General features: G+C 31.1%; 1 protein-coding gene across 4 annotated transcripts in view; it reads right to left on the bottom strand.

The window, feature by feature from the left end:
- Positions 1-20,674, bottom strand: part of LOC134715033 (myosin-IIIb-like) — a 41,412-nt gene that overhangs the window by 6,725 nt on the left and 14,013 nt on the right. For 3 of the 4 annotated variants that reach the window (XM_063576884.1, XM_063576885.1, XM_063576887.1), the window contains exons 6-27: positions 20,368-20,473; positions 17,401-17,523; positions 16,559-16,667; positions 15,799-15,918; positions 13,456-13,556; positions 12,989-13,075; positions 12,163-12,228; positions 11,003-11,119; positions 9,037-9,148; positions 8,703-8,770; positions 8,394-8,450; positions 7,896-8,015; positions 7,538-7,623; positions 6,251-6,346; positions 5,906-5,997; positions 5,231-5,395; positions 4,335-4,477; positions 3,765-3,955; positions 2,632-2,721; positions 2,282-2,399; positions 1,061-1,108; positions 305-379 (exon numbers count right to left, since the gene is read on the bottom strand). In XM_063576884.1, the coding sequence (XP_063432954.1) occupies positions 305-379; positions 1,061-1,108; positions 2,282-2,399; positions 2,632-2,721; positions 3,765-3,955; positions 4,335-4,477; positions 5,231-5,395; positions 5,906-5,997; positions 6,251-6,346; positions 7,538-7,623; positions 7,896-8,015; positions 8,394-8,450; positions 8,703-8,770; positions 9,037-9,148; positions 11,003-11,119; positions 12,163-12,228; positions 12,989-13,075; positions 13,456-13,556; positions 15,799-15,918; positions 16,559-16,667; positions 17,401-17,523; positions 20,368-20,473 (2,290 nt within the window). The remainder of the gene's footprint in view (positions 1-304; positions 380-1,060; positions 1,109-2,281; positions 2,400-2,631; positions 2,722-3,764; positions 3,956-4,334; positions 4,478-5,230; positions 5,396-5,905; positions 5,998-6,250; positions 6,347-7,537; positions 7,624-7,895; positions 8,016-8,393; positions 8,451-8,702; positions 8,771-9,036; positions 9,149-11,002; positions 11,120-12,162; positions 12,229-12,988; positions 13,076-13,455; positions 13,557-15,798; positions 15,919-16,558; positions 16,668-17,400; positions 17,524-20,367; positions 20,474-20,674) is intronic. The other variant, XM_063576886.1, reaches the window with a different exon arrangement.

The following is a 20,674-nucleotide window of genomic DNA, read 5'->3' as shown; positions in this document are numbered from 1 at the left end:
ACTGATGTTAGTATGCCTATTATAGTATTGTGTCTATTTGATGTGTTAACAGTGTGAATTGGTTAAAAAGGGAGTTATATTAGTTAGAAAAGATTTCAAAGAAGGAAAAGGTAAAGACTTTTGAAAATCAGAATGAAAATCAAAAGCACTCATTTTATTATTTTTCTTTTGATTATAGAACAGTTTGAAAATGTAGAGATACTTAGTAAAATAATTAAAATTAGTATTAGTTAACGTGAAGCTCCAGAAACACACATTGAAGCATATATTTAATTTTTGAATAGGAAAATATTGTATAACCTACCTTTTTTTGTTCCTCTTCAAGAGTAAAATAAAAGTTCTCTCCCATAAGATCCTGGTAATCACATTCCCCACGTTCCTGTATAAAAAAAAAAATCAATTGTACTTGATCTGCAACAAAAATTACATAATCATAGCATAAATTAACTGGGGACCTTGGTGGCTGAGTGGTCTAAGTAGGTACTGCTGTAATCACTTAAGCCAGTCAACACTGAGGTTGTGAGTTCATACCACACTCGTGCAACCGTGCACTGGACTGCAATCTTAATTGACTAGGATTTCCAGTTTTCCTATCAAAGGTCAGCGGTTTTCTCCAGGCACTCAGGCTTCCTTCACCAATAAAAAACTAACCCACCACGAACCAGCCTAAATGCTGTGCTTCAAAGTGGTGTTTTAAAAACACCAAAAATCAAAAACATGTTAGGAAAAAAACTAGTCATTCACACTATTTGAAAGACCTTTTGCATAACCTTGATATAGATTATAAACAGATAAAAAATCTGCAATTGATTTGTAAATATATGATTTATTGATAATGTTACAGCTCTAACCAAAGATATTTGTACTTTTGAAGAAATTTCATACATTTTTCCAAACAAAAACTTTGTTTTGCCAACAAAAATAATCTTCAGTTATGTCATACATAATGTTATAAACAAATGTTTATTCCATTAAATAGCAAGTTATTTTTTTTAAGGAATTTAATAATTTAATAAATCTGAAAAATAAAAGGATTTTTATAATTTTAACAAGTTCTCACCTGTCCACAAGGAACTTGAAGAAAACCATCCCAATTAGATAATTTATTCTGAAAAATAAATGAGTTTAATGATAAAATACAGTGGACTTGTAAAATTACTTATAACTGTCCTGCAATAATGACACTGAAATCAAGGCATAAGTATTTTTACCTGACAAATGTGTACAACCTAATGATTTTTTGCCCTAACCATGATAGTAGAGGGGCATTATGTTTTCTGGTCTGTGCTTCCATTCTTCTGTCCAACCGCCTGTTCGTCTGTCTCGCTTCAGGTTAAAGTTTTAGGTCGAGGTAGTTTTTGATGAAGCTGAAGTCCAATCAACTTGAAACTTAGTACACATGTTCTCTATGATAATTATTAGAGTTTTGACCCCAGTTTCAAGGTCCACTGAACATAGAAAATGATAGTTTGAGTGGGGCGTCTGTGTACTGGGGACACATTCTCGCTTCATATTCTGACATCAGACTTAGACTTCTCTTAAACTGAGTTAACTGTGCGTATTGTTGTGCGTTTGTTTTTTCTGCATTAGCTAGAGGTATAGGGGGAGGTTTGAGATCTTAAAAACATGTTTAACCCCACCGCAATTTTACACCTGTCCCATTTCAGGAGCCTCTGGCCTTTGTTATTCTTGTATGATTTTTAATTTTAGTTTCTTGTGTATAGTTTGGAATTAAGTATGACGTCCATTATCACTTAACAAGTATACATATTTGTTTAGGGGCCAGCTGAAGTATGCCTCCGGGTGCAGGAGTTTCGTGCTACATTGAAGACCCATTGGTGACCTTCGGCTGTTGTCTGCTCTATGGTCGGGTTGTTGCTGCTTTGACACATTCCCCATTTCCATTCTCAATTTTATTGTTTAGACATACGATTCATTTATTTTAGTTGGTATCAATTTTTGTGGATTGGTGAAAACCTGTATTTTTGTTTATATTTGATTTTGTGGTTTTGCCAAAATCTGCATTCAACCCTATTGAAAATTTGTAGTTTGTTGAACATTTAAATTCATGGATCACCTGTAATAACCACGAAAATTAATATCAGACAAATAATAATGAATCCACAGTAGTTTTATACTCAGAAGGTAAAAGGGTTTGAAAATCTATATTTTGTGTATCAATGGTATATTTGTATGGTTAAGACTGATGCTACATTTTTTAAAGGGTGACTATCTGATAACTTTGACCCGTCTTTAAGAAGTTTTGGTATATATTTCTTACCGTTTTGTGATAGTGCACTAAGTCTGTCAACGTTCTATGAACTTTATTCTCTCCAATTATAATGAACTTTTTATTAGCTAATTGGTCTATCATATAGTGTCTTGATCTGTCTTTTGCCCTGAAAAAAAGAAAGAAAAAAGCCTAAAGTTACATTTTTGTTACCAACAACTCTTACATATTGAAGTAATATATTAAACAATCACATGCCAAAATAATAAAAAAGGTTTTATACCCTTTCACATTTTCATGCTTTGAGTTCTTATAATATGGTGTTTTGAAATAATATTACAATAGCCAATATATTTGTTTAGATGATATTCAATTAGGTGGAGTTACTTTAATATAATTACCTGAAAGAGAGGGTGTAACCAAATCTACTCTCGCTGACCCTGATGAGGAAACATCCAACTGATTGACTCTTTAATAATCTTTCTGAAGCTCTGTAAGTACATACAACAGGCTATTATTTGAACTTGGAATTATTTTAAATTATGGAATTTGATTGATTTCTTGTTATTGAAAGTTTTAATAAATTCCATGTTTATTCTGTACTGAAATGTTCTGTGCTGCGCACAACACTTTCTATTACCATGATTACAAAGAAAATAGTATATTTTCAATAAAATTTACCATTCCGTGCACAACACTATCTAACCAAAATACATTTTATAGAATGTGTTATTTACCATTCAAAAGAATATAATACCAAATAAACATGGAATTTATTAAAAATTTTAAACACATGAAATTATGCAAATTCCATAATGAAAAATAAATCCAAGTTAAAAAAAATAGCCTATTATACAGTCATTTTAATTGAATTTTACTGAAAGATTACTGAATGTCTACAATGCAATTATATATATATATATACTGCATGATGTAAAATGGTACAGTGCCAAACTAAAAATTATAAAATGTTGTGATGTTTTTATTATTGCAAAAAATAATAGGTTTCACAAAAGTGAAAACTCACATTTCTTAATAAATAATCTTATTGTTGTCCAATATCCAACAATCCATGTAACAAATGCATACAAACATTTCTGAATTTACAGTTTTTTTAACTGTGAGGTCCAAAAATAATACATGTCATTGGAATTTTGAAAACAATTAAGTTATTACAACACATGCATCTATTAAAATGTATTTAACAACCAGTGATTATACAACTGACTGCATTATAACTGTTATTGTTGTTTCATTTATATGAAAGAAGGAAAAATCATAAGGTTTGAAGTTAGAAGAACACTGTGGATTCATTATTTTTGTTGGATACCAATTTTTGTGGGTTTTATTGGTACAGGTGAAAAACATATTCAAATGTTATAAAATTACAAATTTTGTATGGGATTTGTATGTAGAGATAAGCAAAACAATTAAATCAAATATTTATGAAAATGCAAGTTTTCCTCAATCCACTAAAGTCTCCAGTAGTGAAATTCTGGAATACTTTCACGATTTTATTAACTGAGATAGTTACTTCCTGCTAATGACACCATGGAACCATTCCGCTATAAAGTTACCATCAGTATTGACAGGGTCATACACCTGTTGAGTTTGTGTTTCTTTAAACCATCGAATTGTAGCATGTTTTGTCCCTGGAGGACCATAGTTAGTGGATGATATAGGTTTAAATTCATCATCAGAAAATTCAGACTCTGAACTACTGGCCTGCAAATATATATAAAATTAATAGTCCCTTGTTTTCTGAATGATTAAACTTTTAATAAACCACAGTAATTACTACAAATTACTCTACTATGTATCTCCAAAATAAATTTACAAACTTAAAACTTTATACCAATTCTTTGTTCTATGTCTTAAAACTTTTTAAAATATGAAATGAATTCATTTGGTTATTATTTTTCTTAGGTTGCTGTCTCATTTTTTAATAAGAAGAATTAGTAGTGTGAGTGTCACTGAGACCAACTGGCCATTGAAGTCTATATGTATAAAAAGTAAACAATCATAGGTCAAAATTTGGCCTTTAACACAGAGCCATTTCCTATTCAGGTATTCTGCTTGTTATTACACCAAGATATATATTTACCTGAGTTCCCATTTCTCGTGAGGTTGTGGGAGCCTTAGCAGGTTGTTCGTAACTTCTCATTGATGGTTGTATAGATATAACATCAGAATTAAATGATGGAATATATGGTGGTTGATCACTCTCTTCATACTTTCCAAAGAACGCTGAAAATTATATTGCAACTATTGTTAAAGCAGAAATTTTTGTGTAGGATTTAATATCATTTAGGTCGTGGAAAGAATACATCAATGAAGTCAAAACCCCAATGAACATTTAACCTCTATAGAATACCACTTACATTTACGGAAACCACGAAATTAAATCCTCATAAAATCTCATGGAGAGACAAAACCACAAAATTTTAACCCCACGAAAATTAATGTTTTTACATTTTTTATATTAACCCTTAATTAATTTTTGTGGAAAACACTTTTTATGGTTTCAGATATTTAAATTTGAGGTGAATAATTTCTTTTATTCTTAATTTTAGATTTGACAGCATAAACTTCTGGGAAAATTTGTATTTCTTTCAGAGCTTTATTTTTTATTGCTTAAACTTTATCATATCTTTTAAGCATATTTGATTTTCATTCGTTTAATTTTATCATAAATTTTTCTATATCCTGTCACTCTATTAAACAAATATAACAATTACTTTGCTCAGAAAATTTAAGTGATTAACCTGCCATAACATCCTGTTAACTGAACTGTTTGGCCCCTATATTGTGGTGTAATTACAAGTTTTAATTTCAGGGAATACAGGTTATTTTTCCATATTTTTTTCCCCTTAAATTTTCATTCTGACCATTTTTTTGGGGGTCAGAAAAATCATCACTATTTGTCATACGAAAAGTAAGTAAATTATCCGATGAAGTTACAGGAAGTATGTTTTTTAGGTGCAATTAAATCAGAAGTACCTTTTGGAATCTTTTGATCATTTAGTAGCGCCACCTGTTGGTGATTACTAAGATCTATACTAAGATTCTGAATGCTCTCCAGTAAATGTTGAACTCTCATTGCTTCGTGTCTTGCCCTTGCTAGACATCTTTTATATTCACATCTTCCCAGAAAACCCCTTACCACTGAAATTAAAAACATTAGTAATTAATCAATATGAATTATGCAAGTTACTGAGATAACTTTTTGTCAAATGCGTCCTTCATTTACTTCAAAGAAATTCATTTTGAAAAGGTAACAGTATATTTGATAAAATTCTGATATTATTCCATCCCTTCACTGAGATGTTAAATATGAAAAAAAGCTGATCTCAATTTTTTGGGAAAAATATTTTGGCAGGAAGATTTTTAATTCCATTGTTGGAAATTTTGCAAGTAAAATAATTTAATGAAATAAACTATTGACACAGAGATATATCCTGCTGGCAGAAAAATATGATAAGGGAATCTGATGGACAGCAATATTAATAAAATTTCAATGTTGCTGGGCCATGGAACCCAAGGGGCAAGGCCTGTAAATGCTCATCAAACTGTTAGTACCCCCAATAATTCAACTTTACAGAAAAAAAATTATAAGTAAATTTTGAATGGTATAAGTAGAGTGGAATGATATTTCTAACAATTAATATCACTTACATTTTTGTAGCTTTACCGCTGATTTTCCCATTAACTTAAAGATGTCTGCCAATTGTTCTATGTGATAATACTTTAAAAATACTTTAGTTTTTCTACAAATACAATAATAAAAATACAAGTTGATATACAGTATATACATTCATATCCAAGAGGTTACCGTCCAAACTTCCTTTTTTTATAAGATCACAATATTTTTTTACAAAATATCAAGGGTCTGTCGTATCGTTTTTAAATATCCAATTTTTTATATGAAATTCTTTATACAAATGAAGATACTAAATACACAGCATTTCATTTATCTGGGACCTTAAATTCTCCAATTTTCAAAGTATTTCAAATACATACCCAAGTTGCCAGCCAGTTATTTTACTGGCTTTTAAAATCTTCAAACAGTTCTCTTTTGTTCCTGGTAAACTTGCTTTACATACTATGATTTTGTATCTGTAAAGAAAAGTATGAAATAATGTCAATAGATATAAGAAAATATATATATGTGGTACATGTATAAGTACCATTGAGACAACTCTCCAGCCAAGCCACAAATGTAAAAGTGAACCATTATTGGTAAAGAACAGTCTTCAACACGGAGCCAGCTAGAAAGGGCCCAAAAATAATACTGGTGTAAAGCCATTCAAACGGGAAAACTAAAGGACTAGTCTATATAAATAAATGGAAATGTGTCCCCATGGACACAGATGAAGCCCTTGTTTGCATACAACATTATAAAGGGACATAACTCAAGAACGATAAAAGTGATTTTGTGATGATAACTATTGTGTATAGGTTTGGGCAAACTTAAGTTACAGAAAGAAAACTGCAATTTTTTTTATTTATAAAGGGGCATAACTCGATAATGGTTAGAGTGACGTCACCAAAACTCAACATGATCTGTGTTTTGTGGTAATAAGCATTGTGTATAAAGGTTCATTTATTGAGGCAACTTAAGTTGGAGAATGGAAACTGAAAATTTTGCATTTTCTTCAATTTATAAAGGTGCATAACTTGTGAATGGTTAAAGTGACCCCACCAAAATTAAAATTTTATCTGTATTTTGGGGTTAATAAGAATTGTGTATAAGTTTCATAACATTTGATTGAGGCAAACTCAAGTTAGAAAATGGAAACCAATTTTGGGAGGTATAGACATACAGATAGATGTACATACGTGCAGATGGACAAGGGTAAAACTAAATGCCCCCTCCGCTACAGTGGGGGCATAAAAACGAGAAACACTTATGAAGCACAACAACAAACCAAACAACAACTACTTTTAAAACATCATATTCCTGCTTATTGAATATTAAATATAAGGTTGACATTAGGTTTGTGTACCTTTTACTAGACAACCACATTATAATTGAAAAAGCAGGCTTATAAAAAGTCTGAAAACAATTTATAGGTGCCACATGTGAAGCAGGATATGTTTATCATTCTGGAGCATCAGAGATCATCCCCAGGCTTTGGTGGGGTTTATGTTTCTAAGTCTTTAGTTTTTTATGTTGTGTTTTCTATACTAGTGCCTGTCTGTTTGTGTTTATTGTTTAGCCAAGGCATTGTCTGTTTATTTTCAGTTATGAGTTGGATTTGCCCTCTGATATATTTTGCTCCCTTTTATATTCACTTCACAACTTACTTGTCGACAAATTCAGGAAATGTTGGTCTGACAGCAAAACCTTCTCTTCTTATTTTTGTAGTTTCCAGCATTCCAGTGTATAACAGCTGTAAAAAAATACATTTGCCTCAGTTCAAAATTCAAGGTTACAACTTTAGGTGATCAATATATTGTATCTTATAAAATACTGATAAATTTTGATAGGACATTAATAATACTGTATACCATGTGTATCCTTAATGAAAGCAATTAAATGAAGAACTTCATTTTCATTTCTTGATTTAAACAAACAAATTTATATGGATAAATTTCAAAAGCTCTACCCCCATTTCAATGACTGAATAGAGTATTGGAAAGGAAAAATAACTTATGTATATACCTGTTGTTTGATGTAATCTGAGTCAAACTTTCCTGGACTTTTGACATGATTTGGTTTTAGACATCTCACAAAAATAGGCGTGGCAGACGTCATTCTTTCCATTAATATTTGTAAAGAATTCTGAAATTATTAAGTAACAAACATATGATAAACCCCTGATCTCAAGAGATCATATTTGTAAATGATCATGCAGTATGAGCTTTACTTTTTTTCAGATGTTTTAATTTCATAAATGTCCAATACAATATAATAGATTTAACACAAAAAGAAGAGGGGAGGGGTCCTGATCAGGATATCTTGGGCTTAAAAAATTTAAATCCTGAGAGGTCCCGAATTTAAAGAAATTTAAATCCTGACATCCTGAAATTTGAAAAAAGAATTCCCGTATCCCAAAAGGATCAATCCTGAAATCTAGAGCTTGAAAACACCTGATCCCTGAGTCCCAAAACAAGGTTCTGCACTCCCTCATAGAAATACAAAGAGTTGATTATGACTGACCTTGAACTGTCCTCCGACTGTCTGCTTCCTCTTTCTGCCTCCATCAACTGATGGTCTCTGTAAGTAAAAGTAAGACGTTATACTACCATCCGTCAGTCACTTTTGTAAAGCCATCAAATACAACATATGTTTTCGACTTATAAAATTAATTTTATAAATTATGTTTATGCATATAACAAGTAAAGTCATCAATATTTTTGAAGAATATGCAATATATGAAATTCCATTCAACTAAATCATATGTTAGGGTATCTGCAATCTTAATTATTTATTCATTTCTAGGTTGTGAATTATTATAGCTTTTCTTACCTTGCTCTTCCTTGTATGTCTGGATTTTCTTGACTGTAGTGCTAGGGTTCCAGTTCTTGTTATTTGAGCTTTAAAATAAAAATGTGAAATGTATGAATATTTTGTGTTTCACATCAATTGCTTTTATTCACATTCACTTATTTGAAAATGAAAGGAAATATTTTAGTATAACTTATGAAAAATAAAACCAAACAGCCAGTTTATTTTCAGCCTGGGAACTTTTAAATTTCACTAAAAAAGGTAAAAATATACTTGAAATTTTATTTTAAAAACACAGGTTTTATACATCTAAATATAAGTCTGGCCAGGTCGTTACTACTGGTCAGTAACATACCTCTAAATATAAGTTTAGCCAAGTCATTAGTACTGCCTTGTAACATTTCTTGTAATCCTGCAGGCAACGAGTCTCGATTCTTCTCTAACCATTCAGAAGCATCATAGGTAACCTAGCAAATATTTATTATAAAATTTTCATTCATATTTCCAGGAGCTATTTCTTCATAAAAAGTTAAAATCATATTTTTTTACCAAATAATTTTGATACATTCTGAAAAGCATATAAAACATTTAATTATCAGATATGGTTGGAGACATACAGTTAGTAGATGTATTGGTCATTTAAATAATAAAATAAAACAGTTTTCAAAACTGGACACAAGGTTAATTTAAAATAATTGACAACATCATAGTACATATATGACTGCAACCAATCAACAACTTATATATTATAACAAGAATGAACACAGATGCCCCACAATTTTGCATTCAAATTAGAAAGAATCATAGCTAGGGAACATGTGTTCTAAGTTTCAAGTTGATTTGTCTTAAACTTCATCAAAATCTACCTTGACCAAAAACTTTAACCTGAAGCAGGACAGACAGACAAATGGACGAACAGACTAGAAAACATATTGGCCCTCTACTATCGTAGGTGGGTAATAAAATTTGGATAATCACTTGATCAATAAAAATTTGTCACTGTATCAGACTTTTTTTATGGAATTTTTTATGGAAATATTCTTTATAAAGCACAGAAATGTCAGTATTCATCTCAGAAACTAACAAAACTTTTAAATAGACTTATCAAGAAGGGATATAGTTACGATACTGTTGTCAGGTCATTAAAGATTGCTTATTTTGGCGTTAATATTGATTCACTAATAGGGTCTTTGCATCTGAACTAAACACATTTATTCAAAAACCAGTTGTTGGCATGACACGAGTTATGTTCTTCTCATATATGTTATGATGGTATGATACTAAACCCCTAATGGGAAGGATTGTGCCTGATATTCATATGATGAAATCATAATCTTTCAATCAGTTAACTGAAGTCTGGAGCTGGCATGTCAGTTAACTGCTAATAGTCTGTTGTTATTTATGTATTACTGTCATTTTGTTTTATTTTCTTTGGTTACATCTTCTGACATCAGACTCGGACTTCTCTTGAATTGAATTTTAAATGTGCGTGTTGTTATGCATTTACTTTTCTACATTGGCTAGAGGTATAGGGGGAGGGTTGAGATCTCATAAACATGTTTAACCCCGCTACATTTTTGCGCCTGTCTCAAGTCAGGAGCCTCTGGCCTTTGTTAGTCTTGTATTTTTTTAATTTTAGTTTCTTGTGTACAATTTGGATATTAGTATGGCGTGCATTATTACTGAACTAGTATATATTTGTTTAGGGGCCAGCTGAAGGACGCCTCCAAGTGCGGGAATTTCTTGCTACATTGAAGACCTGTTGGTGACCTTCTACTGTTATTATTGTTTTTTTATATGGTCGGGTTGTTGTCACTATGACACATTCCCCATTTCCATTCTCAATTTTATTATATCACTTCTAGGAATAAGTCAAGATTCTCATATAACCATTTAGTTCCATAAGTGAATTGTTGTTATACATATTTTATTCTTTATACAAAATATTTTAGAAATTGAACTTCAGCTGTCATTTGTAAATCCAATGTCAAAAACTCTTATAATTTATATACATCCAAGGTTATGTTACTGAAAAATCTGTTACTGGTAAACAAACAACTACTGTAGATTCATTATTATTTGTTGGATACCAACTCTCGTGGGAACAGGTGAACCTCGAATTTAAATGCTCAGCGAAATAATAATTTATATTAAGTTTTATCCAGACTTTGGCTGAACCATAAAATTCAAGATCCACAAAATTTGGTATCCACAAAAATAAATGAATCCACAGTAGCTGCCTTTATCAGGTTAAAACTTTACAGTTTTAAAAACCATGAGAGAAAGTATCTGTTGTAAACACAGGTTGATTTAAAACTTACTTTTCCAGCATAATGACTGATGGTAAATTTACTAGATTTAGTCTGCTGTGATTTGCCATAGTAACTGTTTTTACCAAAATGTTTATTTAATTTATCCACAAATGTTGCATCTGTAGCCTGTAAATAAAAATATTTATTTGTTGGATTATTTTTTCTTCATCTTAGTCATACAAGGGGAGGTAACTCAGATAATATAATAGTAGAAAGGGAAAGTTCTTTCTAAAGAAACTAGAAAATCTTTTATAAATACATTTTTTTTTCCATCATCATAATTATTGAATTGTGTCTTTTAAGTGATTTAGAAGTTCTTATTCATTAAAATTTTAATGGAAGGAAAAAACATTTACCTAAATCCATTACACATATGGCAAAACTTATAGAAAATTTCTTATCCGCAATTTTTAATAAGCTTACATAAATACATTCATTAACTTGATAACAATAAAGGGAGAATTATCATTCAACTCATTTCAGAATCATACAGCTTTATAGACATACTTTTGTATTGTATTTTAACTGTCCTTGAACACATATTTAAATTATAAGGGGAGATAATTCCTAATATTTTCATAGAAAGTACTGATATAGAAATCATGACTAAAGCTTTTAATCTTTTCAGAATTATTTTTCAATGTCAAGAAACAAAATGACCTTGGACTATTTCATTTATTCTTTTTAAGGTAGATGGTGGATCTTCAACCATCTTGGATTGTGAAATATCAGAAAACAATCAGTCTAGATCTGTATTGCAATATTCATAAACATTGAGACATGAATCCATATTTATTTGTTTCTTCATTTAAATGAATGAAATTTTGTGTTTTTTCTAATAGAAACACAAAAGAGAATTTTTCAGATAAAATCAACTGCCTTGATCGTCTTGTGAAAGTGTGAAAGGTCATGAGTTTGATTTGTTACAGATGAAACCATGGACTTTTAAACAGGTTTTGCTGCTTTTTTAGACAATTTTGCACACAACTTGTAGACTTAAAAAAGATCTGCGACTCATTTTTTTATCATATTTTGTAAATGAGCCTGATATAAAATATATTCAGGAGAAGTTATAAGAAATTCTATCCTTTTAAATTAGACCAGCAATCAACTTAAATTACAAATACTGACTTAAATCTATCCATAAATATGCAGTAATTCAGTTTTACCTTTGGGAACTGACTTTCTTCATCAAGTAAAGATAGAATACCAATGGGTTTAGCAAGGAATAAATCCTGTAATACAAAAACAAAAACAATATTTGAAATACAAATGTTTATATATAGATTTAATATCAGAGTGCAGTGTTTTTGTGATTTTATTTTTTCAAATCACTTAATCAAAGTTTATTAATATATTGTATTTAAGCCCTTTCTTCCAATTCCCTATCATGCAATATTCAAGAGATGATTTTACAATGTCCTTGACGATACTGCTGATTTTCGGCTCTCCCTTGACACCATTTGCGAGTATGGTCTTGAGGAAAAGATGATAGTCCGTCGGAAGGGGACGATAAATGGCTGACTCGTGTTAAGAGAGAGCCATATCTCTTGCACGTTAAAGACACTCTTGTAGATTTGGAAAAAGAGTAGGCTAATGCCGCTACAAGGCAGCACTCGCACCCGCAAAGTGGAAAGGGATTAATATAAGTTGCAAAACTTGTTTCCCAATCCACTATAAATAAATATGTTTAAAACTAAAACTGCTCTTGGAATGTTATTCCAAAACAATTGATGATCTACATATGTTTGTTTTATTTCTGTAACCCACTGATATCTGAAATATCAAATCACTGAGACTAAAAGTGAAGGAAATAAAATAATCCAGTTTATTGTTATAATTATTGGATGCAAGAAAGTAAAATTACATTATTACAATCGCTCGACTCATTCCAAGAATGTGCCAGTCATGAAAGCCTGTGTATTATTTTTTAATATGGCTTATAGGTTTTGACCAACTACCAACATTTGATCAAATAACTTGTATAATACTTACCAATAATGGCTGATTATCCACAAACTTGATTTCCTTCCAGTCAATGCCTTCCTTGGTATATTCTTCCTGCTCAAGTCTAAACACATGCTACAGAGATACAAGTATTATTTTACATATTTACTAAAACAAAAGGCATTAATTTTTTTATTACATATTCCAAAAGAAATTTATGCAATGGAAATTATTTACCAAAATCAATTGTACCAGAACATCAAACCTTTTTTTATTAAAATTATATATGTTAAAGCACAGGACATTTTGCCTGGTGAATATACTTTTTCCACAGGGGAAATAAGCTTATTTATTTAAAATCCCATACATATAGAAGACCTTACTAAAGTTTTATCAATATGGAATAATACATTATATTAACCTAGAAATGAAAATGATGATAAGTATATCAAAGTTCAATTTTTTATTTTTGTTAAAATCAGCAAAAGAAAATATAGTTACAATAAAATGATCACCTGGTTAAAGAAGAACTGTAGCTGTTCATTAGCAAGGTTTATACATGCTTGTTCAAAACTGTTCTTTTCAAAATGTTCAAATCCAAAGATATCTAAAATACCTGCAATTAAGAGATACAATCAGCTGTTAATGTTAAGGCATTCTACTATTCTACTTTTGTCATATAAGTGAGAGGTTTAGCTAGCTATAAAACCAGGTTTAATCCTTCGTTGTCTGCATAAGAAAATGTGTGTACCAAGTCAAGAATATTACAGTTGTTATCCATTTGTTTGATATGTTTGAGCTTTTGATTTTGCAATTTGACTAAGGACTTTGTTTTTTTGTTATTTTAGTTTCAGGTTGTAATACTGTGAATTCAGAAATAATTATAAGGGTTTTATCATTGCAAAAAATTGGACAGAGTTGTAAAAGCAATAATTCAAACTCGAATTTTAATATTTTATATGAATTAAACAGGATTTTTCAGAATCGCAATAATAAATGCACGCAAGAATTTCTGAATTTACAGTACAAAAATTTGAAACGGTTGTTCTTCAAGACAGACCAATAAGGCACAATCAAAAGGCACCCATTTTAATTTGATGAAGCCAAAACATAAAAGAAATCCAACTGTTTCAATTATAACACCAACAGATAAATGAAAACTTACTTTGAGATTAAACTTCATTTATTAGAGAGCATCATCAGCACAAACTTTTCATTTTGATCTCAGGTGTTGTTTTATATACAACTGGCCCATGTTCTATTGAACTAGAACACAGGTTTTTTTTAACAAAGTGAGAAAAAAATGTTTACAATTACTATTTTCTACATCTCAATCAAACATGCAGCAATTAGTAGTATGATATATAAATATTCGAAATAAAATTGTCAACTTTCAGTCATACATTTATATTATTAGAAGGTTAAATTGGGGAAAAAAACATACATCACATTTAAAAATACCATTGAAAATTCATTATCTGATATAAGATAAACATATTATTTTCTATTGAGCTACAGTGGATTCAGTATTAATGGAAGGATTTAATTTCTTAGATTTTTGGGTTATAGGTGAATTTCAAAAATGTACAAAGAATCAAAGTAACATTTAGGCCAATTAAAATTAATTGCTAGATTTTCATCCCAGCCTGCCCCGATTTTTTTTTATTTAACAAAAAAAGGATTTCCGAATTTTGTTCATGTCCCTTACCAGGAATCATAGATAATTTCATTTCATTCGAAACTTCCTGTTTCAAATTTCGTTTTTGTATTTCTTCGAGTCATCTAATGAAAATGATTTAGTCATCATATTCGGCTGCTCTATGATGACAACATCATCTACTGAGAATAGAAATTGATAACGAGAAGGGCATGAAATATTTGAGTTACGAGTAAAATGCCTTGACCTTGAAAGCAAATTGCGGTAGTCACAAGTGAATCCAAAACTGTGTTTTTTCTTTATTTATACTATGACGTTGTTTCAGGAAATTTGGACTGTGAATAATATCCAAAGAGCAAGAATTGTAGAACAAATTGGTACAAACAACATGAATGGATTTAAGAAATTGACACAAGCACAAAATTGTTTGATTTATGACTGTATATTGAGGAAAAATAAAGTCGACAAACTGAAACATGCATTTTAATTATAATACCCATGGCTGTTGTTTTTATTGACAAACAGCAAACACCCTCTGTAACTGTCCCAATACCCTCAATTGAGTTATTAAACAACTACTTTTTGGTTAATGTTTTACATCATAATTACTTTCAACATTGAGTTTACATTTTATTCTCTACTCATAAAACTTGTGTTGCATACAATTGTACCAATACATTTCATTGATTTAATGGGTACTACAAACCATTGCTTTTAAAGCAAAATAAATCTGGTGTAGGTATAGTCCAACTGAAGAGAGCATTTCTCTTCTTTTTTATGTATACTATAAATAGGTTTATAAACCGTCACTTACATGTATAACAGTGGTTGTCAATCAGGGATTTTTATTTAAGAGTTTAAAAAATAGTGATTCCTTATACAGCATTATACAAGCTTGTTTTCCACTAGCATATACCCCGCAGTATGAAGAACTCTTGAGGAGGGTTTTATATGAAATCAAATTTAAAAAATAAAATCTACTAATTTATTTTAGTTGGCCTTATAGATTCAAATGAGTTTTTTAAGGTAACTTAAAAACATGTTCATGAGTTTACAAAGGTTTACCCAATTAAAATACCAAAATCCCTCAAAACTACAATTTTGACAGATTTTTTGGAAAGATGAACTATATCTGCTGACCTGTAATCAGATAGAGAAATGTCAATGGTATATTTAAACATGTTGTAAATGTGATAAGTACCTATCTCTCTCCTGTCTCCTTGCTCAGTATACTCTGGTGGAGCTAAGAGCTGATTAATTTTGTTTACAATCCAACCAAACATTCTACCGTAGATAGCCTTAGCTATAGCATCTCTGGCATCTGAAGTTAATGTTAGAAATATTACTTATCATGCTTATAGAAGCCAATATTTCTGTTAAAAATACATTTAATCAATTGTCATACATAGTGTGAAAAAGCAGCCATAAAATGTGAAAAGTATGGAAAAACAGTAGCTAAATGGTAGACTTTTAGAAGATATTGCATTTGGTCCTTCTCATTCAACTTATATCTTTTATATTTTTCCATTAAACTGTAATTTTTTTTAAAGAATTCATGGGTAGTTATTAAAAAAAAATACAATTTAACAAGTGTATAAAAGGGTAAGATAATAAATTTTAAGAATGCTGTACAAGTTTTGCTCATTGTAGAGGAATATCAGTGAGCAATCATAGTTCATATCCTTGCATGAGCTTTGACATTTGGTGTATGATTGTCTTATTGGTAATCATACCTTTTGTGTCTCTTCAAAATAAAGAAGTAATTGTTATCAATAGTATTTACACCGAACTTTGAATTGTGGGAGCATGCATATGTCCAAGCAAATGTGACTACAGCATTTCAGGTGAAACTCCTTGAGGCTTTTAAATGATTAAGTTATTTCTACCAATATCCAATATTTCTTTAAGTCTATTGAAATGGTATGCTTAATGCTGTGTTTTTGGAGAAAGAACTAATATACCTTGGGCTTGTTGTTGAGTGTAGTTCCTTTTGACCTCTTCACCCCTGGTATAGGTAACAATAGAGGTTAATGTACCAGCCACTTCCTCCGTAGGGATTCCAAGTAGAGCCTAAAATTATTTTTTTTATTGAATCATAATTTACCATTTTTATTATTAATTATAATAAATACACTGTTTTTGGTATTATTCTTTCCTTCGCTGGTTGACACTTCACAAATTAGTCTCTTTGAATAGTTTTATTCTTGTTTGAAAACTGACAAAGCCTGTTACTTTATTGAGTTCTCATATATAGATGCTACTTAATTTGTTTTGTGGTAAGGGTGAGTAGCTTAGACATCTAGAACCCCATCCTTTTTTCATTATTTCGAATATTTAAAGATACATACCTATTACCCTATCACATATTGTTTTATTAAAAAAACTTATAGACATATTGCTATATTTCATAACTTCTGATGTATAATCAAATCTTATAAAAATACTAACATCTGATAATGACTCAATTGTATCATACTTTTGATATAATCTGATAATGCATGTTTATTCCAAATTTTATGCCTTGGTCATATATAATGAAGCTAGAAATAGTTACCATTCCAGGGGATCATCACTACCTCTCCTGAAAATTTAGGCAAGTGTCCCTTAGGTTTCATGCTAGTCTTAGTTTAAACTTTTTTTTATAGTGGATTGGGAAACAAGTTATTCCAAGTTATATTTATCCCTTGAAGTGGCATTAGCCTGTTCTTTTTTTCGAAATCTACAATGGTATCTTTTATGTGCAAGAGGTATGGCAATCTATTAACCACTACACCACAGCTCTCAGGCTTGTCTTTATACTTACAGAGGCCACTTTAATAAAAGAATTGTCGTCTTCCACAAAAGATGCTTCGTCATCATCCATACCAAATTGTACATTACCAAGGTTTAGTACAGCGGCTATCATGTTAAACATATTTTCTTGTTCCTATAACATACAACAGTTTCTCTATCAATGGACTGCAGAATAAAACATGCACATGCTGAAATTCTCACCTACCGTACTGATTATGATTGCTTTTATGTTGAAGGCTATGAAAAAAGTGTTATTACAAGTGTCACATAAACATTATCAATAATTCATATAAATGAAGTCAATGTCAGATGAACCCTGTTGGACGACAAGTACAACTTACTATCCTTTCATACACTTAATATAGTGCAACTACTTATAAAAGTATCCATGCAACAGACAAAACTCTGAATATTCAACATCATCCAATGAACTATGATGATGTATGCCAGACAGATATGTAAATATTACTTTATTTCTTTGAACCAAATGTAGTGGAATTATTGATTATAAAATCAGATTCAAAACTGTGGCCATTGATTGACGATCTTAACTATCCCACTATCCCATTGACTGGGACAGATTAGGTAAATGTTTGTTTGTAAAGACCACTGCTCACTACTTGCTTATTATAGAATTTAAATTGTGGGATCACCAAAGGTTCTTAACACCTTTAATAATAAAATAATTCGAAAAAAATAATCAGGAATAACCTGCATGTTTTGATTTATATTATTGATAGAAATCAAAACATCGTATTATTCCTGATTTGTTAACCTGCATGTTTGGTTTATATTATTGATAGAAATTAAAACATCGTATTATTCCTGATTGGTTTTTCGAATTACTTTATTTAGGTGTTGAGAACCTTTGGTGACCCCACAGTTTAAGTGTCTTTAACAAGTACATAGTGAGCAGTGGTCGTAACAGACAAATATTCACCTAATCTGTCCCAGTCAATGGGATAATTTAGGTCGTCAATCAATGGCTACAGCTACACTGTTTTGAATATGATTCTAGTATAATTAAACAGTCTTAATCAGAAAAAACAGAAATGTGTCCACAGTACACGGATGCCCCACTCTCACTATCTATATATATTTTTAGTGGACCGTGAAGTTGGAATAAATTCTCTAATTTGGCATTAAAATTAGAAAGATCACATCATAGGGCACATGTACACTACGTTTCAAGTTGATTGGACTTCAACTTCATCAAAAACTACCTTGACCAAAAACTTTAACCTGAAGCTGGACGACGGACTGACGGATGCACAGACGGATGGACAGAAGAACAGACGCACAGACCAGAAAACATAATGCTCCTCTACTACCGTAGGTAGGGCATAAAAATGAACTTGACTAATGAGTCATGACAATGAGGTCAAGGTCATGCCAGGCAGACATGTACACTTTACAATCATTCAATGAACTAAATATAGCTGACCTTTTGCTAATAGTATCTGAGAAAAGCAAATCTACAGACACTTAACATTGCAAAAAAAACCAACATGAAAATGAGGTCCAGATCAGATACATCTTACAATCATTTCATATCAGAGAGTGGATTTAGGGGGGGCCCAGGCCCCCCCCCTTTTTGGGAAAAAATGAGGTTGCTTATATAGGGAATCACTGAAGTGTGACTGGACCGGGCCCCCTCTTAGGTAAGTCAGTGGGCCCCACTTATGAAAATTTCTGGATCCGCCACCAAGGCTTCCAAAACGGTCATATATTCCGGTCATTTGTATAATGTCCGGTAAAAGTCCGGCTGGCCAAAGCATGAAACGGTCATATACTTTTTAGTTTCAAAGGCTTTTTCGGTCATTTTAACACATAAATTCACGATCTTTTTGATCCAACCTTTTGCCTTTAACAGCCATACATTTCCGGTCATAAAAGTGACATGATGATTAATTACTATCAATACAATCCCTACTTCAATACTTTCTAATTTTAATCAAGGCTAATTAGTTGTTGGACAGCTGAAAACTACCTGTTCAGGTGACAGGTAAACTATTTTCAGTACCGGACGTCGTATAAATTAATCGGTCCATTCACATTTATTTTGTTACATTCCAGCGGTTTGTAAACTAATTGATTTACTCCAAAAGATAAAAATTATAATAAATAAATTTATAAACATGATTTGATGAAACATTTAAAAAGGTTTCAAATGAAAAATCGTCAGAACTACGTTGTATGAACAAGAACACGTGTGCGCATGTGCACAGGTGGGAAATTTTATTATGCATCCTACATTTCTTCAAAAAAGCTAAAACTATCATTGATAACTGTATATAACGTTCATTTCAAGTATTTTGTTGAAGAAATAACGTGGAAAGAGCTTCTTCACTCAGTCATGCTATGTAAACAAACACGGATTTTACGTATCCGTTTATGGTCCATGTTTTACCATTGTCAAGTCAACATCTGGTTTTGAAAAATGTGACTTTAAAAACGAAAATAAAGTTCAAGACAACATCATTTTGCACAAATAAAGAGTCTAATGCAGATATGAGCACGCTGATGTGCACACTTTGAATGATACAATGCCAATTTTAACAGTTTATGTCAGAACATCAAATTCATATCAAAGTAAAGTTTGATATCGTTTTTAATCTAATGTAAATCATTGGGATGGCCATCTGTCTGATTACCATAATTTCTTTTAGTGACTTAGTCTTAGGGAATCAAATCCGGATCAGATATGAAATGTCCGGCTGGCTCAGAAAAATTTTGGAAGCCCTGTCCGCCACTGCATATGTAGTGTATACATATAGTTGACCTATTGTTTATAGTATCTGAAAAACTGACAAAAACATTAAAACTTAAGATTGACCAATAAACAATGACTATGAGGCAATGGTCAAATGAAAGCTGCCATACAGACATGCAACTTACATCATCAGTAAATCCAACAAAATCTAATGAAAATGAGGTCAAGGTCAAATAAAATATGCCATACAGACATACAACTTACGTCATCAGTAAATCCGACCAAATCTAATGAGTTTCTCAGGTCTTCATAGTTTCCTTTTAAACTTTTCTTTTCATTTTTTAAACAAGATGCACCATTTGATAAATATCTACAAAAAAACAACATAATTGAATAGTATTTCACAGCTTCAAGTTAGCTGTATTATATATTGGCAACTTGTAAAATAGAATTTTAAACTGTTCTAGATAGTAAACCTCTGAAGCATAATTGTGTATACTTATATACTTTTTGTACGATTCATTCTTTAGGTATTCCACCTTCTGATTCTCTCTTTCAGCCAGTGTATTTA

The sequence above is a fragment of the Mytilus trossulus genome, chromosome 4 (assembly GCF_036588685.1).
Source record: "Mytilus trossulus isolate FHL-02 chromosome 4, PNRI_Mtr1.1.1.hap1, whole genome shotgun sequence".
Lineage (NCBI taxonomy): Eukaryota > Metazoa > Mollusca > Bivalvia > Mytilida > Mytilidae > Mytilus > Mytilus trossulus.
This window is presented reverse-complemented; position numbering and strand designations above follow the sequence as displayed.